This window comes from Geotrypetes seraphini, chromosome 7 (genome assembly GCF_902459505.1).
Source record: "Geotrypetes seraphini chromosome 7, aGeoSer1.1, whole genome shotgun sequence".
Taxonomy (NCBI): Eukaryota; Metazoa; Chordata; class Amphibia; order Gymnophiona; family Dermophiidae; genus Geotrypetes; species Geotrypetes seraphini.
Window position 1 is genome coordinate 46346392 of NC_047090.1, and position 24569 is coordinate 46370960.

Consider the following 24569-nt stretch of genomic DNA (forward strand, 5'->3'; position numbering starts at 1 on the left):
ACCACTACGTCTAACCTTAAAACACATTCTCAACCAAAAAATTGCCCAAGTCCCAAACGTCCCAAACAAGACTTTTTTAGGTGGAGGGGCCAGTCCTTCGCCTAAAAGCTGGATTCAGTAACCGGCGTCTGTCAAAAACAACATCGGTTACAGAATCCTTCCCCCCTCCCCCACAACTATCACGGCAAGAGAGATGCCTGTCTTTGGCAGGAGGGCCTGGGATCCCTCCTGCCGGTGTTGTCGGGGGGGGGGGAGGTGAGGGGTTCGCGGTGGGCTGTCTTTGGCAGGAGGGCCTGGGATCCCTCCTGCCTGTATTGTCGGGATTTGGGGGTGTCAGCAGGAGGGCTTGGGATCCCTATAAGTGCAAAGCTTGCTAGAATATACTTTTCATGATCTAAAATGTCACAAAATATTTCCTAGGTTGTTTTAAGAAAACAGTCATATCCATTGCTAAAGCCTTAGGTCAACAAGATATTCCTGCCTTACTTTCTGGGTAGCTCTGATACATCAGGAAAAATGTATACCCAAGGACCAGATAAAAAGCTGAGCACAGGAATTTAAAAAAAAAAACCCATAACTTAAAATTTCTATTTCTGTCTATAACTGATGAGACAATAATTAAAGTAGCCCTTGGTGAAGATTTTTCCAAAGATGTTTGCAAGCAAGTAGTTCAGGGGTGTCCAATGTCGGTCCTCGATGGCCACAGTCCAGTCGGATTTTCAGGATTTCCCTAATGAATATACATGAGGTCTATTTGCATGCACTGCTTTCATTGTATGCTAATAGATCTCATGCATATTCATTGGGGAAATCCTGAAAACCCAACTGGATTGCGGCTCTCGAAGACCGACATTGGACACCCCTGAAGTAGTTAAATCCAGTTTTCTGGGTTTGGCCTCCCTCTAAAGCAGGGGTAGGGAACTCCGGTCCTCGAGAGCCATATTCCAGTCGGGTTTTCAGGATTTCCCCAATGAATATGCATGAGATCTATTTGCATGCATTGCTTTCAATGCATATTCATTGGGGAAATCCTGAAAACCCGACTGGAATACGGCTCTCGAGGACCGGAGTTCCCTACCCCTGCTCTAAAGGTTTAAGAGGACTCATTACATAAAAGGTTTTACCCCTTAATTTCCCCCTGCCCCTTTTACAAAGCTGTAGCATGGTTTTTAGCACAGGATGTGGCGGTAACAGCTCCGACGCTCATAGAATTCCTATGAGCGTTGGAGCTGTCACCGCTGTAGCCGGAGTTAAAAACCCCACTAGGGTTTTGTAAAAGGGGAGTTTATAAATGGTCCCCAAAGTTAGGAGTACAATTGGGTGTGCCAATTTATGCAACTGAACTAATTGATTAATTTGGCCTTATACGAATAAAGAAAAATATTATTCAACTAAATAACAAATAATGGACATTGTTATGTTAAAGCTCAATGGCAAAAGAAGCAATGTGAAATCAGAGATCAAGTGTTTATTTCAGAAGGATTTAGCACAGTTGAGCCCTGGATTATTCATATTCAAATTTAAGTCACTATTCAACCAAATATTAATAATGTATTCAGGGCACGACCAAATCAAATCAAATACGAATATTATGTTTTGTGCAATCTTATATCCCAATGAATCCTCATTAATTAGAGTTCTAGGTGGGTTACAAGCATCATGTTGCTACATAGAATTCTGTATAGAGTTAAACGTTACAAAGAATTAAACATGCTATAAGAACATAAGAATTGCCGCTGCTGGGTCAGACCAGTGGTCCATCGTGCCCAGCAGTCCGCTCAGGTGGAAGCCCTCTGGTCAAAGACCAGCGCTCTAACTGAGACTACCCTAACCTGCATACGTTCTGGTTCAGCAGGAACTTGTCTAACTTTGTCTTGAATCCCTGGAGGGTGTTTTCCCCTATGACAGACTCCGGAAGAGCATTCCAGTTTTCTACCACTCTCTGGGTGAAGAACTTCCTTACGTTCGTACGGATCTATCCCCTTTCAATTTTAGAGCGTGTCCTCTTGTTCTCCCTATCTTGGAGAGGATGAACAACCTGTCCTTATCTACTAAGTCCGGGGTTTGAGCCGCCTGGGTCAATCAGGCCCTAAGGCCAGCCATTGAAGTGATGGCTGGCCTGACGGACGGACGGGCTTGGCACCCGTCTGTCCGGCCAATGATTTTCAGGTATGGGGAGGGTCGAGGGTGGGGTGGGGTCGCAGGGTCGGTGGCAGGGTCTTGCAGGTCAGTGGGTGGGGGGAGGTTTTCGGAAGGCTGATCGGGGGTTCGGGGGGGAGGTTGTGTCGGGGCAGGAGGGCCTGGGATCCCTCCTGCCCAGATCTTAGTGGGGGTGGGAGAAAGGGTTGTCGTCTGGGCAGGAGGGGTTGGACTCCCTCCTGCCTGATCTTGTAGGGGGGGGGGGGTTGCGTGGCCAAGAGGACTTGGGCTCCCTCCTGGCCTGATGTCGGCGGGGAGTCGCATGGCCAGGAGGGCTTGGGCTCCCTCCTGGCTCGATTGTAATCAGCAGGGGGGGGCGTGGCTCGCTGGGGCAAGAGGTCTTGGGCTCCCTCTTACCCCGATCGTTGTCGGGGGGGGGTCAGGGTTCGATGGGGCAGGAGGGCTTGGGCTCCCTCCTGCCCGGATCATTGTAGGGGGGGGGGGTGGATTCTGTAACCGGTGTTCTTTTTGACAGACACCAGTTACAGAATCCAGCTTTTAGGTGAAGGACTGGCTCGTCCTTTGCCTAAAAGCCCTTGTTTTGGGCGTTTGGGACTTAGGCTTTTTTTTAGGTTGATTATATGGTGTAAGTTTAGACATAGTGGTGGTCTGCGCGTTTAAACAGCTGAACGTAGAGGTAGGCCATTATTTTTTAAAAAAACCTCCTTTTGGACGTTTTTTTTTTTTTGATAATGGACATTTTCCCTGCTTCCACTTTCAACGTTTAGGGCCTTCAACCAAAAGGGAACCTAGACTTTTTTTCATTATGCCCCTCTAAATTTTTATGTTCTACAATATTTGAGACTCTATCGGAGGTACTTTGGTTAGATGCTCAAATAATAGTACCTTTAAAATATTTTAGGCATTCAATGTTGGAATTTTCTCGTTCCATGGATTATGATAAAGTGGCCTCTGATTGGAGTATTGAGTTACAAATAAATTTACAAGGTTCTCATATTAAACGTTTTTTGCAATTATTATATGGTTTATTACCTGACATTTCGTTTTTTGAAATGGGTTACAAATTTGTCAATTGTATATAGCACCTTGGAGAGCCTATAGAGCAACTATTACTGTATATCTGTGGGCTCTTGTTTGAAATGTAATCACCCGAAAGCGACATTATCCTATATGTTTTGGAAGTGTCCTTTGGTTCGAAGTTTTTGGGCAGAGGATTTTTCTAAAGTCTACAATATGTGGCAAGTACCATGGTATTGTAACAATTATAATCTATTTTGGATTTTTGCTATTCAACATCCAATACCTAAGGGTTATAAAGGTTTTTGGGAAAGAGTTATTCTTATGGGTTTAAAAACTATTCTTTATTTATGGATAAAATCTATAGGTCCGATTTATGGTCAATGGAGAGCTCGTATGTTGCATCTTGTATTTATGGAAGCTATGTCTATTTCTGATTGGGAGATGAAGCAGAGAAAACTATTTCTTTTGATTTAGCAACCTTTTTTAAATACATTGACACCTACTGCACAAAGTCGTGTTTTAATGAGTAGATCATAAATTTATTTATTTATTTTATATGCCAAGTTCCTGGAGGAAAAGTCCATAGTCTTCTGTTGAGACAAACATCGGTAGCATGGAATTCTACTACTATATGGGTTTTTGCCAGGTACTTGTAACTTGGATTGGCCTCCGCAAAGACGGGATACTGAACTAAGTGGACCATTGGTCTGACCCAGTAAAGCTATTCTTATGTTCTTAATAACTAGAGAGCTTGGCAGTGGGTCTGGGAATTGGCTTGTTTGGCCTCTAACAAAAAAGGTTTTCCACTGCCCCTCAAATAGTCTTTTAGTCATTTAGTTCTCTCTTTTATACAGCACTTCTACTCTGAGAGCAAATAGAGAAAACAAGCCAGGGAAGCACCCACTCATCATTTACTATTGTACTACTTTGATGTAAATCTCTCACTGTGCCTCCGTAAGCATATATTTTTTTATGATAAAACCAGGTTTGTTCCATTACCTTCTTTCAGGAATGCCATCTCTTCCATGTTTGTTAGGAGGGTGTTCTCTCATCAACAGGATTCAACTCCATGTCCTCTTCCTGCTCCTCAGGGGACTATTTTGCAGTGTGAGTCAAGCCCTCAATCAGCCTCCTCTTCTCCCATTTTAGCTCTGGTGAGTACGATATATGTTTCCATGGGAATTGCACTGGTTTCCTCTATCCTCCACCTTTTTTGGGTAATCTGCTGACTCATTCCCTAGCCTTTACTGAATGGTTTCCTACTCCATAACACCAGTTCCTTTTCAAGCTGATCCCAGAATTAATGGCTCTTCTCTAAAATTCATCTCTGCTTGTAAAATGGCTCTTATTCAAACTGAAGAGAAGCTGTTACCCAGGACTTTCTACCAGCATTCTTAGCATTCTTGTCACATTACCAGTTTGTTTTCCTTTCCCTTGAGAATTCCTTTGTATTTTCAAAAAGTACAAAGATGAGGGGACACTCCATGAAGTTACATAGTAGCACATTTAAAATAATTGGATAAAATATTTTTTCACTCAATGTGTAGTTAAGCTTTGGAACATTGCTGGAGCAAGTGGTAAAAGCAATCAATGTATTTGGGTTTAAAAAAATTTTGGTCAAATTCCTGGAGGAAAAGTCCATAAACTTTTGTGGACCTGAGAAACACCAATGCTTATCCTTGAGGTTGAGTAACATGGAATATTGAAATTCTTCCAGATACTTGGGCCCTGAATTGGCCACTGTTGGAAACAGGATACTGGGTTTGATGGACCCTGGTATGACCCAGTAGGACAACTCTTATGCTCACCATTTGTCTGAACACCTCCACCCCCCTAAAGCAGGGGTAGGGAACTCCGGTCCTCGAGAGCCGTATTCCAGTCGGGTTTTCAGGATTTCCCCAATGAATATGCATGAGATCTATTTGCATGCCCTGCTGTCAATGCATATTCATTGGGGAAATCCTGAAAACCCGACTGGAATACGGCTCTCGAGGACAGGAGTTCCCTACCCCTGCTCTAAAAGATGTATAATCTCTCCATTTCTCAGTAGTTCTACAGATGCTCCATTCTATGGTATATCCAGCAAAATTATCTCTACCAACATTTCCTACTTCAGATGTTTGTAGCAAAGTATCTAGCCAGCTCATCCATCTGGAACAAAGATTTGTAGACTATTCCAATAAAAGGTTAAAAAAAGGAAAAGTCCATAGTCTGCTGTTGAGACAGACATGGGGGAAGCTGCTTCTTGCCCCAGATTAGTGACATGGAATCCTGCTACTATTTAGGGTTTTTGCCAGGTACTTGTGACTTGGATTGACCTATGTGAAGACAGGATATTGGACTAGAAGGACCATTGGTCTGACCCAGTAAGGCTATTCTTATGTACAAGTTGGCATATATTGCTTCGTTTTCCCCAAATTCCCTTGTACTTCAGTAACTTTGACTTTGATATTACTACTTGGATCTGAAGAATTAAACCTCCCTTTTTTCTACTGTTGTTATCTTTTCTAACAGATGATATCCCAGTATGGTAATATTTAATTCATAGGTTTCATTGTACCACACCTCTGTGATAATAATATCCAAACTTTAATTGGCAATGATTCGGATTTATGCTTGCATTTTGCTAAGCACTATTCTATAAAGTTTCTTGCAAATCTTTTAGGATTCAACTAAAAAGTGGGTGTGGAAATAAGAGGATCCTAGGCGGGTCAGAGGCATTCACTTAAGATGTACGCACTATTATAGAATTTGTAGACCACACCTAATTTAGGTGCAGAGATTTATACCAGGGTTCAATTGGTGTGAATCCTTGTACCTAAAAGTTGGACACAGAGCCTGGCATTACACACTATTTCATAGGCAATGGAACGTTGTTGTTTTTTTTGTTTGGGGGGCCCACAAGCTCCGCCCCACACCCTGCCCCCATAATAGTACTAATTCTAATACCATTTTTTTCCATTCATTTTTCATATACAGTATATGCACAATATAATTTTATTAACAATACATAATGGTTAACCACAAAATTAAACTACACAAAGCACAGTATGTTTCTCAACATTAATTCCTACCAGAGCACAGACAACCCCTATGCAAATACAGGACCAGAAACTAAAAGTACTAATATATCTGCAATAGAGTAGAAATGCTGGATGGTATGAATAACATGAAGGAAGACCTGGTGAAGCTTAAAGAATGGTCTGATATTTGACAGCTAAAATTTAATGCTAAGAAATGCAAGGTTATGCATTTGGGCTGCATAAACCTGAGGGAACGGTACAGTTTAGGGGGTGAAGAACTTATGTGCATGACGGAAGAGCGGGACTTGGGTGGGATTGGATGTGATGATCTTAAGGTGGCCAAACAGGTTGAAAAAGTGACGGCGAAAGCTAGAAGGATGCTAGGTTGCATAGGGAGAGGTATGGCCAGTAGGAAAAAGGAGGTATTGATGCCTCTGTATAAGACTCTGGTGAGACCTCATTTAGAATATTAGGTACAATTTTGGAGGCTGCACCTTCAAAAAGATATAAAAAGGATGGAGTCGGTCCAGTGGAAGGCTACTAAAATGGTGTGTGGTCTTCGTCATAAGGTGTATGGAGACAGATATAAAGATCTCAATCTATATACTTTGGAGGAAAGGCGGGAGAGGGGAGATATGATAGAGACGTTTAAATACCTACATAATATTTATTTATTTATTTAAACTAAACTAAACCTTAGGTTTGTATACCACATCATCTCTACATTCGCAAAGCTCGACACGGTTAACAGGAGTTAGGGTAGAAAGGAACTCCAGAGGAGGGAAGGATGAAGAGGAAATTTAGAGGACTAGAATAATCAGAGGGAGGAAGAGTTACATTTTTGAGAATAACCAGGTTTATTCATTTATGTCATCAGTCCTCCCAAAGGAGTCCAAAACGGGTTACAAGAGTACATTCATAGTACGGTTAGGACATACTTAGGTGAGAAATACAGATTCTACAGTATTTACAGTATAGACAAAGGGGTTAGATTACAGTATAAACATAACATGCAGACATAAAATATTGACTTAGTGGGCATAGAGTGGATTTAAATTCACATTCAGTGTAGATATCACTTGGAGGTAAGATAGCTTTCTTAGTAAGTGGGTGCATGTTTGTTGTCGGAGAATGTCATAGTAATTCAGGTTATATTTGCGGTACATGTGAGTATTTGTGCAATTCCGTTTGGAGTTTTAGGTCATGTCTTTGAGATCCATCCGTCAGGGTGTAGACATGGGTCTTCAAGGTGCTGGGTTTGTAAAGAGGAAGGTTTTCACGGCTTTTCTGAAGTTCCAAAGACTGTCTAGTGATCTAATAGATGGGGGGATGATGTGCCACATTCTGGATATGTAGTGAAAATATGAGCATCTTCGGGATGTCTCAGACGTGAGTGAGTGGCCAGGTGGCAGGACCAGCCGTTTTTCTGTTTGGAATCTCAGTGATCGGTTGGGGACAAAAATTTGTAGTTTAGATGCTATGTAGTTTGGCGCCATTTTGTGGAAAGTCTTAAAGGCTAATACCAAGGCTTTAAAGGCGCATCGTTTTTTGATAGGAAGCCAGTGCAGGGGTGACATGGTTGCGGAAGCCCAAGTTTTTTAGGAGTTGGATAAATGTGCATGAGTCGAGTCTCTTTCATTTGAAAGGAAACTCTGTCGCACGACCTCTTTTTTCAGCTTTCAACTCTTGACTCCCCAACTCCCAAACTCTCCCACACACCTACCTTCTCCCAGGTGTTTCAGCAGCAGTCCACCTTGCAGAAACAGGAAATTGCAGTGACTGAAGAAAGCAGGATTCGCACCAGCCACCGACAACTGGGTTAGCAGTGGGGCAGGAGCGTGGAAAGCTCGCTCCTGCCCGCTGCACCTTTGGACCACCAGGGATCAGCAGAGGAGGTATGACAGGACAGGAGAGGAGAGGACAGGGCAGGGAGCAGAGCCAGTGCCAATTTTTGGGGAGGCCACGGCCCCTGTGTCCCTCCCCCTCTCCCCCCATTCCGACACCTAACATTTACTGAATTTAGTCCTTTGTATTTATCTAATTATCGCCTCGGAGAGGCATAATCCAAAAAAAAGTCTAAGGAACTCTATGAGCATTGGGAGCAGCGCGGGCCATTCAATGTGGCCTCCCATGCTAGAAACTACTAGCGTAGTTTAATAGAAAAGGCCCTAATTGTACAGGCCATGATGTAAACTACATTGAGAAATAAATCTGTTTAAAAAATATATATATTTAACTTTCTTTTTTTTAACCAAACTTTCAAACCACTTAGCACTTCCTTGTGCTAAGGCCATTTTTACTTCAGCATTTTTTAAAAAATTGATGGCTATGTGTTAATGTTGCTAGGCCATGATTATGAGCAATTCAGAAGTAACTTCAGAAAATACTTTTTCCCAGAAAGGTTGGTGAATGCATGGAACAGCCTCCCGGTGGAGGTGGTGGAGATGAAAAATGTATCTGAATCAAGAAAGTTTGGGGCAAGTATATTGGATCTCTAATAGAGAGAAAGGGATAGTAGATGGCATGGATAGGCAGACTAGATGGGCCATCATAGTTTTTATCTGCCTTCATTTTTCTGTTTCTATGTCTATAAACTGAAAACTGAGGAAGCAGAAGGAAAGTGCTGGATTTTCTCTCCCCTTCCTTTCCCAAAATAAAGATTCACTTTCTGCTTTGTCAATAAACAGTTTGCTGGGAAGCAAAGCACTTTCCAGAAACTTTTCCCAAAGCATGTAAATGTTATATAGAGAAATGTAGCAGGTGGGTTGCTTCTTGAGTGCAATCCAAGATGGCCGCAGCCTAGAAGATCGGGAACAAGCCCCCGACTGAAGCGCTTCTCTTTGAATGATTTTCGACTGGAAACTGTTGTTTCCAGCCTGGACATACCTGTGATGCTGAAGAGGAAAGGCAGGAGCGCTGCTAGCACCTCGCGACGCTCCGAGATGCCGTCCCTCGGCAATATTCAAGAACTTCTTCGGAGGATGCAGGGAGCTGCTCCAGTGGATCCGGCTGCTATAAGCCCGCTGAGGATCCCCGGTGTTGGTGAGACTGACAGGATTCCTCCTGGGCTAGACACCACTCTTAGCCCGGATGTTAGAGCACCGCCTTCTCCACCACAGTTGGCCAGCTCACCCAGGGGTCAGGAAACCCCGAAGGAAGGGGTATTACTTTCCCCAAAGGCAGACAATCTAACTTTGGGAAGCTTGGAAATGGAGATCCCTGTTCGGGTAATCTCCAAAGAAGACACTGTGGGGTCTATAACACCTGGAGCAGGATTGAACCAGAGGGAACAGAAACCAGAACATCCAAAGGAAGGTGAGAGACTCTGTACTACAAGTCAAGCTACTTTTTGGGATAGACCTGCTGAGGTGACCTTAGATGCCCTATGGGACCTGGTAGCAAATTTAGCCAAGGTAATTAGTCCCAATTTCCAACAGATTGAAAATAAACTTATCCACCATTCAGAAGAACTGGGAAAATTAAAATTGGATATGACTTCTAATAATTTACTTCAAAAGACTCAGCAGGATATGGTTTCAATGAAACAACTCCAGGAAACTATAATTAAAGACAATTTGAACCTTAGAAGAAAAGTGAAGTCCTTAGAGAATCAGGCACGTAGTAACAATCGGAGATTGATAAATTTTCCAAGGATAGCCATGGTAACTCCTAGAGACATGCTTAAGAGATATTTATCAGAAATTTTGGAAATACCGGAAGGTAATCTTCCACCATTTGCTCAAGTTTACTATCTCCCCAGTAAAACTCCGCATCAACATCAACCTGAGCCTACTGAAGGTCAAATATTGAATATTACTGAGATTTTGGAGAAGTCAGATAAGGAAGTGGTAACATTTGCAACATTAGTAGCTACTTTGGCTCTTTCTATTGATAAATCTTGGTTATTGAGACTATTTCTAAAGAATAAACAAAAGGAATTTCTTGGTTGTAAAATTCAAATGTTCCCTGATGTTACAAGGGAAACGCAAAAACATAGACGTGATTTCCATCTCATTAGGGGCTACATTTTATTTGAGACATCCTTGTAAGTGCATTGTCCATTACCATTCAATTAAATAAGTATTCTTTGAACCTCAGCATTTGACTAATTTTCTGGCGATGTCCCGTCTGGATAAAGAAAAAACTTAAGGTTAAGCTCTAAAGAAAATAGTAACATCCTTCCCGATTTATAGGAATAGCATTACTTCTTTGATTGTATTCTTAATGTTTTCTCACAATTAATTCTTGGAACCAATGAGGACTTGAGCTAATTTTACCATAATAGTTTCTTTTGTAATCTGCTTAACACTGTTAAGTATGGATTTATATGACTGTAATATTTTGTGGTTAAAAATTGTTCTCTGTACAAGTTTACTTGATATAATATTGAAATCAATAAAAATACTTAAATATTAAAAAAAGAGAAATATAGTAGGTGGAAGTTGTTTTGGCCATCTGTATGACTGAAAAGCATTTTATGGAGTCTACATGAAGTGGTGCAGTTAAAAGGAAAAAAATAAAAAACCAACAACATACAGTTACAATCCTACAATTTCCAATCCTATCTGATACCAGATGGAACCTGGAATGCAGCTCTTCCAGTAATCAGGCAGACTAAGCATAGCAACGCTTATAAGAGACATGAGAAGTCAGTGGCAGGGAGCAGTACAAAATGAGAAAAACCTGACAATTCTTTCTGTTCAATTGAGTGATAACCATCCTTACATGTAGCAGTTGACTGGGATAGCATTATAGCTTAAAGCAGATCCCTGAATAAATATGTACTTAATTTTACACAGTTCATTATTTGGAATTAGCTCACCTGCTTTTCACTTATAACTCAAGTCATAAGAACATAAGAATAGCCTTACTGGGTCAGATCAATGGTCCATCAAGTCCAGTAGCCCTTTCTCACGGTGGCCAATCCAGGTCCCTAATACCTGGCCAAAACCCAAAGAGGAGCAACATTCCATGCTAACGATCCAGGGCAAGCAGTGGCTTTCCCTATGTCTCTCTCAATAACAGACTATGGACTTTTCCTCCAGGAAATCAGCCAAACCTTTCTTAAAACCAGCTATGCTATCCGCTCTTACAAAAGCCTCAAGTTATATTCAAGTATAGTTGTTATTTACCTGTCGCTAGAGGGATTATGATCTAAGGGGCTGATTTTATAAAGGGCACCTAACTTAGGCCCTTCTTTTACTAAGCCATGAGAGATGTTTTTACCACAACCTGGGGCGCTAAATGCTTCAACGCTCATAGGACTTCTGTGAGTATTAGAGCATGTAGCGCTCCAGGCCGTGTTAGAAACCGCTATTGTAGCTTAGTAAAAGGGAGAGGGGGGTTAATTGACAAAATAACTTTAATAGCTCCAATAATTGGGGAAAAAAATGTAATTGGGCAATAGGTGCCTATCTGATTCTATAAAAGATAGGTACCTATCGCATGGCCTAATGCCTAAGTGGGCGTTTCTATGGGCAGAACATGATTTAGGCACTGCTAAGCACGATTCTCCAAAAACCTAGGTGCCCTTAAGACCCTGGCTTACATTTCAGGTGCCTAAGTTTTTACATAGGCAGCGCTAGCTGCGATTCTGTAAATGGCACTTAAGTGTGATTGGCATGTGGCCTGCACCATATTTCTAAGTGCCGTATATAGAATCAGCCCCTAAATGTGTACCTGAGGTAAGGGAGGGATAAGGGGTCCTTTTACTAAGGTGCAGTACAAACAGGCTTAGTGTGCTCTTATGTGGAGTTTTGCTCCACTATTAGACTATACCAAGGGTAGGCAATTCTGGTCCTCAAGAGCCGGAGCCAGGTCATGTTTTGAGGATATCCACAATGAATATGTATGAGACGGATTTGCATGCACGGCCTCCTTGAGATGCAAATCTATCTCATGCCTGGCTCCGGCTCTCGAGGATCGGAATTGCCTACCCCTGGACAGGCTGAGTCGCTCAGATATCTTTTAGGATAATTAACTTTGTCCATGTGCACTGCTTTTAGTACTGTCACATTGTATTATTTTATTAATGACATCCATGTTGATCGGCTCTTGTTTATGCTTTAAAGAAATGGTTTACTGTCTCTTAATTTGCATTTATATTACATTATGTATTACACATGACCATATGAACATACCGGTGTTTTCTTTTCTGTTTGTTTTATAGGTTTGTAACTCCCCTAGTCCTTTTTTAAGTTGTCACTTCTGTTTTTCTTAGTTTTTCTTTTGTTTTACTTTACATTTGTTGCTTTCTAGAATAATTCACCCCCACAGTGATTGTATTACTATGTTGTTATCAAGATGTTTGCTACATTTGGCATTCATTGCTATGCATCTTATGTTTATGATTTTTGTTATCAAAAAATTCAATACAAATTTATTGAACTTAAAAAAAAAAAAAAGAGCTCATGTGCTAATCAAGTAGCCGATGGCAATGTGCTCCTAGACATGCCCCCTCAGTGCAAAAATTTAAAATATTTTTAATGCATCAGTAATGAGTGCTGATTGAGAACTTAGGCCCCAATTCTATAAACAGCGCCTAAAACATGGAGGGGCATTTTCTATAGGATACTAAAGGGAATAGATTTGGTAGATAAAGACAGGTTGTCCACCCTCTCCAAGGTAGAGAGAACAAGAGGGCACTCTCTAAAGCTGAAAGGGGATCGATTCCGTACAAACGTAAGGAAGTTCTTCTTCACCCACAGAGTGGTAGACAACTGGAACGCTCTTCCAGAGTCCCCTCCAGGGATTCAAGACAAAGATGGACAGGTTCCTGCTACACTGGAATGTACGCAGGTGAGGCTGGACTCATTTAGAGCACTGGTCTTTGACCTAAGGGCCGCCGCGTTAGCGGATCACTGGTCTGACCCAGCAGCCGCAATTCTTATGTTCCTTTCACTAAGCTGCGATAGCATTTTTAGTGTGCACTAAACCCGCGCTACACAGCTAGAACCAACACCAGCTCAATGCTGGCGTTAAGGTCTAGTGCGCGCGGCAATTCAGCACACGCTAAAACCACTATTGCAGCTTAGTGAAAGAAGCCCTAAGTCTGAGTTTGGATGTTTTGGGAAAGACGTTCAGAAATCCAATAGCGAAAATGTCCATTTTCAAAACAGCAAGACGTCTTTTTTTTTTTTTTTTTTTGTAAATGTCCTATCTAGACATTTTGGTCCCTAATACATCTGTCTTTATTGGCCATTTTCAAATACAAAGATGTCCAAATGAAAGATGCACAAAAGCAAGCTACTGGGACATCCAAGCAGCCAGCATTCTTAGCAAACTGATAACACAGACAGCTGAGCAGAGCAGAGGGGCATTTTAGGGGGTACTGCAGTGAATGTCACAATTTAAAAGTCCAAGGAACACATCACTATAACTTGCTTATATTGTATAGTGAGTCCTCCAAAACCCACTCAAAACTTACACTACAATACCATTTGCTTATACATCAATAAATATGATATGCTTGCAGGTGTCATCTTTATATAGGTACAGTAGGTTTTGGAGGGCTCACAGTACAATATAAGCAGGTTAGTGTCAGTGGGATAGTGAGGGTGGGAGGTGTCTTTCCCCGCCGCACGCATGTAGCCCTTCCCTTCTCCTGTTCCTCTAATCTCCTGTGACCAGGAAGTGATGTCAGAGAAAGAGCTAAGGCTGGCACAGGCAGCAGGTTGGTTCTTCTGCTCATGTTGGCATATAGATAGAGGTATAGGGCAGGGAAGTGAAGGTACGCTGCAGAGGCAGAGAGGAGGAGAGGTGCTGGTGCCCCCACCAAGACAGCGCCCAGGGCAGTTCCCCCCCCCCCGACCCCCTTTCTATGCATTGGTTATAGTGATATGTGTACCTAAGACATTCACTGCAGTACTCCTCTGCTCTGCTGTCTGTGTGACCTTATGAAGCAGTAAAACAGGCAGGAATGTACTGTTTTATTTCACATCTTTGGGTGATGGGAGGGGGGGGGTCAGTGACCACTTGAGAAGTAAGAGGTGAGTCATGCTTTAATCTCTCCAGTGCTTATCTGGTCAGTTTAGGCACTTTTTTTGACCCTTATTCGTTTTTAAAACAGGTCTAGCTCTAAGGGTCAAATTCTGTATAGGACATCTAACTTTAGGGGTCAACATAAAGTGGATAATAAGTCCAATTAATGACTTTAATCAGCATTAATTGGAACTTAGACATCCAAACGCTGGACGCGATTCTCAAAATAGACATCCACAATTTTGTGGATGCCTATCGGAAAAAGTTACGCCTAAAAAATAGGTGTGGGCATGTGAGTGGCTTCAATTTGGACGTCCATTTACAGAATTGCATGCCGCTCAGCGCACGAACACGTCTACCTAACTCCTAAAATGTAGGTGTTGCAAAACCAGGTCTACTTTTGAGCATGAGCTGAGTGCTAGGTAGATGTGACTTAGGTGTGCCTTAGGCATTGGTTTATATGTGAATGGGACTTTTATTTTTGGGGTATACAGGACTCCAGGTTGATATTAAGCTCAAATGTGTTTAATAATACATTACTTAAGCAAAACACATGAAAAAAATATATATTGCATACTAAACCTCATTTTCAAAAGGTTAAGAAAAGAGAGTTACACTACTCAAAATGGCTGTGCTTCAGAGCAAGTGTATGTGTCTGATGCACAATGTTAACATCATTGTGACATCATCAATATGCACCTAGACTCAAAAATAATAGGAACCCCTACCTAAACAAAAGCTCCTATGGCTCAATGATTAAAGGCACTGATTCCATCTTCCACAGGTCATGGGTTAAAATCCCCCCCCCCCAGTACCTTAACAGCTTCTTTTTGGTCTCATAAGAGAGTATGAATTGTGGACTTTGTCCTTTACATTTGCACTCTGCCCTTTCCAGGGTCCAGAGGGTAACTTATTTTTACCCAGAGATGGTTTATGATGTCCTAAGGTATCATCTCATATGGCAGGAACCCATGCCTAAAAGAAAGATCCTGTGGCTCAGTGGTTAAAGGCACTGCTTCTATCTTACAAAGGTCATGGGTTCAAATCCCAAGTATGGTCAGATACCCCAGCACATATTCCTATTTCCAGGTTTCTCCAGCTGTCTCATCCGTCCACCTCTGGGGTGTTAGCAACGCCCTCGCTGTCCCCACGAATCCCACCAACATTCCCAAGTCTCTCCTTCATTCCCATCGCCTCCTGATCAGCATCCCAACGCTTGGTTTAAACTTCATGTCACTTTCAAAATCAGAGGAGAAAATCCAAATGGGCTGGCCCAACCCCGAAAGAATTTCTCCTTCCCTCACTTCTGTTTTTTTTCTCTTTGGAGTCTGTTAGCTTTTTGAGGTTTTGAAAACTCATATTGCAAGACTGGACAGGGTTCTGTGCTCAGGGCTGAAATTCTTTCAGGGGAAGAGACGGGGGGGGGGGAGGAGAGAAAAAGGAAGGGAGGCCTACTGCTGGACAGGGGGACAAGAAAGAGGTGCTGATGGACAGGGGAACAGATGGGGAGGGGGGAAGGAAGGGAGGCCTACTGCTGGACAGGGGGACAGGAAAGAGGTGCTGATGGACAGGGGAAAAGATGGGGGGAAAAAAAAAGGAAGGGAGGCCTACTGCTGGACAGGGGGACAGAAAAGAGGTGCTGATGGACAGGGGAAGAGATGGGGGAAGAAAAAGGAAGGGAGGTCTACTGCTGGACAGGGGGACAGGAAAGAAGTGCTGCTGGACAGGCGGGAGATAAAAAAAAGGGAGAAGGACTGCTGCTGGATAAGAGGAGCAGTGAAGGAGTGGTGGTGGACACAGGGAAGGTAAAAGGAAGGGAGAATGGGTGGACAGCTGAGGAAAAATAAAGACACAAAGAAAGACAGAAATACATAAAGTGGCTAAGGAGAGAGAGAGAGAGAAAGAAAGAAAGAAACACAGACACACACACATATATTCTAGCACCCGTTAATGTAACGGGCTATAGCACTACTATATATATATTTCATGTATTAAGCCAAAAGAGTAATTAGACAAGTGTTGAAGGTACATATTTGATATTTATCCTAGAGAAATGACTGCTTGTAAATCAAGAGGCTATAAGCTTGGCTTTGGAATTGACATGCAGTTCACTATCTGAGTATATGTGGTGAAATGGTTAGAGCTACAGTCTTAGTACCCTGACGTTGTTGGTTCAAATCCCACGCTGCTCCCTGACAGAAGCAAAATAAAAAAGCTTTAAAAGATAAATAAAATATAATACTGGTTGCCAACATTTCACTGCATACAATTTTAATGAAAAACAGCATAAAATCGCCATTCTAATGACATCATAATAATGAGACGCGACAATGTTATAGACGTTGTGAAGGCATCTATGTGATGCCTAAAAGGCGATTCTGTAAAGGACGTCTAACTATTTAGACGTGTCTAGACTCGCTGAGCGCGATTTTCATAGTACGTCTATGCATTATAGAATCGCGCTCAACATTTTCCTGTTGGACGTCTAAATGACGCTTAACTTTCAGACGTCCTTTACAGAATTTGATCCTAAATGTCTAAACGATGCTCTGGATGTTTTGTTAAAAGTTTGATTATCCCTGCAGAAAGTCCAATCTTAAATCCACCCCAAACACACCTCTAACACGCCCTGGAGACAAAACAACCAGAAAGACATCTAGAAAGTCAATTTCAAAAATGCCCATTGGGATGTTTTCATGAGTAGGATGTCCAAGTGTCAGTTTGTGCTGTCTTTTGGATGTCTATCTTTTTTAAAAATGAGCCCCATAGGCACCAAGCAATGCAGTGAATAGCAGCTGTCTATCTCGAGTTAGGCGATGTTTATAGAATTGCAACTAGTAATACCTAAATTGGACTTAAGCACCAGTAAGCATCAAAACCTTAAGCACCCCCTATCTATGCCAGGGTTTTCTTGCCCTAAATACCAGTGCCTAAGTCCAATTTAGGTGCCTAGACGCAAAATATACTCAAGATCCACCAACAACAATGCCTACTTTCTGGTATGCACCTCGGTCTAGGGGCTACGTGAAAGTTGTAGGTTCCTACAGTCTAATTGTTTTTTAATCACTGTTTAATTGCAATTTTCAATTAATGGAGCTGATTAAGCCTAATGTCAATCTAAGTGCCTAACTTTAGGCATCTTTTATAGAATCAGGGCCTTACCACTTACATTTGTTGTAATGAAGCCCAGATATACCATCTTTCTTCTTGTTTATAACTTTCTGATAACAGGTTTTACATATAGCAAAATCTATGCTTTTTGTGGTCCACCAGTTCCAAAGAAAATATTTTCCTTATGTTTGTATAACCTATTACAAAAATTTGAGGTAGTTTTAATCATAAAGACCTAACGGTGACTATTAAAAGATTTTTCCACATGATTTCAAATTGAAGTTAAATCCAAATAAGACTAACAGCCTGTTTTATAAAGCCACGTGGCAACAGCCTCAAAGCCCTTTAAATCTCTATGGGCTTTGGGGCCGTTACAGCACAGCAGCCACTAGCAGGCCTTTGTAAAACAGGCCCTAAAGTTTTCCTGGCCTCTCCATATAATTGTGAAGAAAATTGTGTGATTTTAAATGGGATCACTTAACCCATTCTATCCACCATCAACATATTAGGTGTCTATTTGGACAGGAATTTATCTATGATTATTCAAGTTGATTTGTTGGTTAAAAAAATACTTTTTTATACTTTGGAAACTTAGACTGATTAGATCATATTTTGATGACAAATCATCAATAGTTTAGACTATTGGCTCAGTCTTTTGTCCTGAGTACTCTGGACTATTGCAATATTGTGCATCTGGCAGTCAACCAGAAAAACCTAGCTTGACTTCTATTAATACAGAATCTAATCTAATCTAATCTAATCCTTAGGTTTGTATACCGCATCATCTCCACGTTCGTAGAGCTCGACGCGGTTTACAGTAGGAGAAATAGGAAGGAACTACAACAGAGGGTTAGAGGTAGAAGTGTGAAGAAAATTTAGAGGACTTGGGATGTCAAGATATAAGAGTTTCCTTGATTCCTAAGTTGGAGGGAATACAGGAATTTGTTTGATTTTTAAATTTTAAAAAATCGGACCACATAACACCTTATTATAGGGAGCTGCATTGGCTCCCCATAGAACAGTGGTCTCAAACTCAAACCCTTTGCAGGGCCACATTTTGGATTTGTAGGTATTTGGAGGGCCTCAGAAAAAAATAGTTAATGTCTTAATAAAGAAATGACAATTTTGCATGACGTAAAACTCTTTATAGTTTATCAATCTTTCCTTTTAGCTAAGTCCTAGTAATAATATTGTAATTTATAGCTAAAGAGCCATATGATCAAGAAACTGTTTTATTTTACTTTTGTGACTATGATAAACATACCGGGGGCCTCGAGTTTGAGACCACTGCCATAGAAGCTAGAGTGCAATTTAAGTTTGGTTGCCTGTGTTACAAAGTAATATCTGGTATGGTTCCAGCCTATTTAGTTGATCAATTTATTTTTTCTCATCATAAACATTCTACTTAGATAGCTTTCCTTTTTGATTTTCCATCGCCCAAAGGTTGCCACTATAAAAGATATCATAATCGACTATTGTAATTTCATCAATTTTTCTTTACATCTACATCAGGGGTGCCCAATAGGTCGATCGCGATCAACCGGTAGATCACCAAGGCAAAGTGAGTCGATTGCGGAGCCCATCCCGGGCTCCGTGATAGACTCACTTTGCCTTGGTGATCTACCGGGCTGATCAGCCTTCCTCTCCCCGACGGCAGCAGGCAGGGAGACAAAAAGAAAGAAGGGAAACAAAAAAAAGAAAGGGAGGCAGGGAGAAAGAAAGGTCAGGGAGAGACAAAGAAAAAGTTGGGGGAGGGAATGAGGTCTGGAGGAGAGGAAGCATAAAGGCTGAAAGAAGGGAAGAAAGATTGGATGCACAGTCAGAAGAAGAAAGTGCAACCAGAGACTCGTGAAATCACCAGACGACAAAGGTAGGAAAAATTATTTTATTTTCAATTTAGTGATCAAAATGTGTCTGAATTTATATCTGCTGCCTATATTTTACACTATGGTCCCCTTTTACTAAACTGCAATAGCGTTTTTTAGCGTAGGGAGCCTATGAGCGTCGAGAGCAGCACTGGGCATTCAGCGCAGCTCCCTGCACTAAAAACTGCTATCGTGGTTTAGTAAAAAGGGAGGGGGTATTTGTCTATTTTTGTATGGTTGTTACTGAGGCGACAGTGCATAGTCATCTGTCTTGACCTCTTTGAAAAAACCCCGGAATAGGAATGATAATTAACATTTTCTATGCGTACAGTGTGTTTTGTGTTATTTTTTAAATTTTATTGTTGGTAGATCATTTTGACTTGGTCATTTTAAAAGTAGCTTGCAAGCCCAAAAAGTGTGGGCACCCCGGCTCTACATCATATCAAAATTTTAGAAAACTATTAAAAACTTATTTATTTTGGAAATTTCTGAAAGATTGAAAATGTATTTCATTCTGTGTTATAGCAGTATTTTACTTTTGTTAAACCGCATATATCTGAAGGGTAATGCGGTATACAAATGTTATGTTATGATGATATAGCTATACTTCATTTTAAGTCTATGAAAGGCTATTCAAATATGATGCAAGTGGTCATAACTTCTTTTTCTGGCTATTTACTATAGGCTCAGGAAAGCACAGAATAATGAGAATAGGCATAATGAGAATAATAGGAGAATAGGCATAATAGGAGAATAATGAGAATTAGGTCAATATTATTTTGACATACTTTGCCGCTTTAATACAATGCAATCCCAGATCACGTGTCATATTTTAAGTGGAGTTAAACCTCTCTAGGCAGATTGAAACGCAGATACTTTTCCTGTTTTTCTGAAATATACTTTATTGTGGAGTTGTGGAGTTTCTCAGAGGATAGATGGAAAGAACCCTCTGGGTATAGCTTCTGTGTTCAGTATGATGTAAGGTGATAAGGTTAGACGAGTAGAGCGAAGGGGAGAGACAAATACTGAAAGTCTGAGAGCCAGAGAGGGTAACAGGATGATTCTTATGAAAGGTCTGTTTGAAAGAGCGAGAGAGAGCCAGAGAGCTGAAAACGGTGTTCCTCTAAACAAAGAGAAGCATCAGGATGGCCCAAACAGCCATGTGCCAATAAATCATGTGTCCAGACGTGTGGTTAGAGGTGAGCTCCAGCAGAGGGAAAACAGCAAGACAGCTAAGGCACACAGGAACTGCAGGAAGCCCAGCAGAAAAAAGGAGGAGAGCACTAGAGAGAGACCAATCAGAGCTAAAGATAGCCAGGAAATAAAAAACAGACAGAGAGTCCAAGTTTAGCTGAAAGGGAATACAGATCAATGGAAATACAGTTTATACACTTTCTCAGAGTGCATTTTCCACAATCCTTGTCTCACATGTCCTGGCAAGAAATAACTAACCGTAAGATCCTAAAACAACACTTAATTACATACAGCATATTCTCCAGCTCAGTTAGGACCAGGTTTAGGCTGCATAAGGCATAACACATACCAAGCACATTTTACTGCATGAATATACATGTATTACAATGACATGTAACCAATATGCACTTGAATGTGTGATGTCATACAGCGTGAACTACCCAGTCTTTTCTGTATCATTTTTCAAGGACACCAATTTCTGTGTTAGCTATCTGAGCATCTATTTCCATTCTCCTTTTGATGATTCCGTTTCCCTCCCATCTTTCCCTAAAAGTCATTCCTTTTTAACAGTTTCCATGGGAATTGTGGGAACCTCTATATTAGATGCATTCACATGCTGAGTGAATTGGGCATGCACGAACCACTTTCTCTGTCAATGTAAGGAGAAAGGCAGTAGCGATGGGGCAATGATGCAATTCATCCTGGGTGCAGGTAGTAAGCAGTCACAAAGCCACAGTCTATATGAACACAACTTTTGGCTCTGCCATCCCTCTGCTATCCGTGATGTCAACTTCCTGTTCCAGGACAAAGGACAGCAGAGCCAACAGCTGCGTGCATAAGACTATGACCCGCACAAGAGCTCAATACACCCCTTATTGCTTGGAGGGGGCAAGAGGGTGATGCATCTAGAGGAGGAGGCACTCTGCCCCAGGTAGGAACCAAGCTAGGTATGACACTAGACTAGAGAAAAGGAAGATTAGATATCAGTTTGTAGTTTGCAAGTACAGTTGTCTCTAAGGAGGATTTCTTCAAAACTGGATGAATCACTGCTGCTTTCTAGTCTTTTGGAACTAAACCTGTGGTGAGATCATAATTCTAAAAGAAAGAACATAAGGCCATATTTATTGATGTATAAGCAAATGGAACGAAATAAGGTCTGAAAGACTTGTAGTCCGTCTTGAAGAGGACACAAGTTTAGAGAAGTCAGTCAAAGAGGGAAGAATAAAGGCAGTCCTAAAGGAAGAAACAACTGTATTAGTGATCCAAGACTGGATATCATCTGAAACAAAAGTCAGAAAATTATTCCTTTCAAACTACCTTTTTCCCTTCTTTTAATCACAGATACATGCTTGTCGAGATACACATATAAACACAGGTGCATGCATATGCACCCTGATTCTTTCACAAAAAATTATATACATATACAAGAAAGACATTCACATACACAGATAAACACACAGAAATACATAGATGTATGATTTGATTTATAGAAACATTATGGCATATAAAGGCCAAATGGCCCATCCAGTCTGCCCATCTGCAACATCCATTATCTCCTCCTCTCCATAAGAGATCCCACATGCCTATCCCATACTTTCTTGAATTTAGTCTTTTGTCTCCACCATCTCTACCAGGAGACTATTCCATACGTCTAACACCCTTTCTGTAAAAAAAAGTATTTCCTTAGATTATTGCTGAGCCTATCACCTCGTAACTTTATCCTATGCCTTCTCATTCCGAAGCTTCCTTTCAAATGAGACTTGCCTCATGCGCATTTATGCCACATAGGTATTTAAATATCTCTGTCTTATCTCCCCTCTCCCGCATTATGTATGTATATAGACACACACAACACACACACAAAGAAAAAAAGCAGCCGTGCTTACATCATTAGATACTGATACAGACATCACAGACTGATCTAGACTCCTGATGAAGGCACCAGTGCAGAAACAAGGCCTCACATACACACACATATATACAGAGAAACTAGAAATAATTCCATGAGGTATATTATATAGCACATATTTTCCCCACCACCCACAGATACTCTTGCTGAGTATTTTTCTGGTGAAATCAGATGTGTATATTTGTGTCACTTAATAGTCTTTTAATTTTTCTATAATTGAATATTTTAGCAATGCTCTTTGGTTAAAACCTAAAATCAATGGGGGAGAAACAAGATGGCGACGGGAGCGGACGCCTGAGAGGGAGGCTCCCTCTCTTGTTCTCGGCCGGTGTTGCTTTTCTTTGAACTAGCAGTTCTCTTACCTTAGTATGGGTAAGAGAAAAGGAGCCCTTCGTGGCAACCCTCCGGCAGTGGCAACGGCACCGCGTCTGGTGCAGTCCACAATCGAGGAAGCCTTGGCCCGCTCGGGCGAATCTGCGGTGGCAACTTCAGGGGCGAGCCCGAATTCGTCGGGCGAACTCAGCCGGCAGTTTCGGGCGATGTTGAGCCAGGAACAGAGGCAGCCACCACCACAACCCGGAAGCAATGCAGTCTTGGGAGTTCCTGAGGCAACATGGACCCGGGAGGAGTCTTTGATCCTCAGTGAAGGAGGGCTGGTAGCTCCAATTTCATCTGGAGCCGAAGAAGAAGCTGCAGTACACCGATTGCTTACCCACACTGCAGAAGAGGAGAGAGGAGCTTCGGGAGGAAGTAAGATAATTTTTGGGGTGCTGGAGAAGCCTAAGATAATAGATATGGAGGCTTTATGGCAGGCCATTTCAGTTATGGACGCTAATCTCAAAATGTCTTTTTCCACTTTAAACATTGACTAAGGGACTATCCACTCTAAAGTGGAGCAACAGGGTTTGGCCCTTAAAGATTTAAGTGAGAAAATAGAAAAACAGGAGTCAAGAATTTGTGAAATGAAAACATTGGACTTGGAATTAGTAAAAGAAAGAACATTTATTGCTAGAAAAATGGAAAGTTTCGAGAACCAATTAAGGAAAAATAATTTGAGACTCCTAAATTTTCCAAAATGTCCCTTAATTTCACCAATGGAGATGGCAAGAAAGTATTTTAAGGAAATTTTGCTTATTCCTATTGAAAGTTTGCCACCTATTGTTAGAGCTAATTACTTTCAAATTAAGAGACCTGTGGAAGTTTCCACTCCTAATGAGATTCAAGGGACAAACAATGAAAATATGAACTTAACAACTTTTCTGGAAAACTCCTTGGAGGTTATAACGGAAAGGAAAACCCTGTTAATAACTCTCGCTTTGGAAAGTGATAGAGAATATGTATTGCGTTTGTATTTTCGTCATATTAATGATCAGTTTTTAGGTTCTAATGTTCGAATATTTCCTGATATGTCTTTAAGATCCCAGAGGCGTAGGAAATAATTCTTGGCATTAAGGCCAAGAGTCCTTGCCTTGGGGGCAAATTTTTTGTTGAAATTTCCTGTAAAATGTTTTGTGTCTTATCAGAACAAGAATTACTTGCTTTTTGAACCTAAACAACTGGTAGGATTTATAGAATCCAAAGAGCAAGTAGTGCTTATGGCTGAGAATGTATAACCTGCCATGAATGGCTGTAGCACCGCAGATAATTGCCGCTTTCTAGGTTGGATAAGACTGTTTCTATTGTTAAATTTATTTTCTAAAAATCTCCCTTCAAAGTTTGTGGACTAAATATATTGGAAGTATAAGTGAATAATCAAAACACTGATTTAAGTGGAGTTGGTTTATAAGTTTTTTCTTTTTAATAACTTCTATTAATCTGAAATACAAGTAATGCATTGCTTGTTTGTATTGATAAAATTGAATAAATAAATAAAATTTTAAAAAAACAAAAACCTAAAATCATGGAAATAGATCAAGGAAGCATTATTTATATAGAGCTACTTTTAAAAAGCCTTAGGAATATAATCTTGTACAGGCAATATGACTAAGAGAAATTATTTTTCAGGCAGTTCATATGAAAAGGATCCAAAACTTATGAAATATTCAAAATGCAGTAGCACTGGTGGCCCAGTGGCTAGTGTTATTTGATGAAGAGTGCATGAAAAAAAATAGACTTCATAAAAAATCCCTCCAGGTCCCATTTAGTTACTAATTTTTTTTCACTCTTTAACCAGAGCAATGAATTTTATGCACAGTTATGAGATATTTATACAGAATACAAATACATTTTGCATATTCTAATGCACACAGGCCTGTGTCTGAAGTCTCCTGGGTCACCACTCAGTGCATTAATTCACATCACAAGTCT

General features: G+C 41.0%; 1 protein-coding gene across 2 annotated transcripts in view; it reads right to left on the reverse strand.

Annotated features, from left to right (window-relative positions):
- CACNA2D4 (calcium voltage-gated channel auxiliary subunit alpha2delta 4) overlaps positions 1-24569 on the reverse strand; it is a 577533-nt gene that overhangs the window by 550939 nt on the left and 2025 nt on the right. Inside the window, exon 1 of one of the 2 annotated variants that reach the window (XM_033951432.1) lies at positions 4180-4427. The exons of the other annotated variant lie outside the window; for it this stretch is intronic. Coding sequence (XP_033807323.1) covers positions 4180-4232 — 53 coding nt within the window. The 5' untranslated portion in view covers positions 4233-4427. Of the gene's footprint in view, positions 1-4179; positions 4428-24569 lie in introns of those variants that run through there. 2 annotated transcript variants of the gene reach the window in all.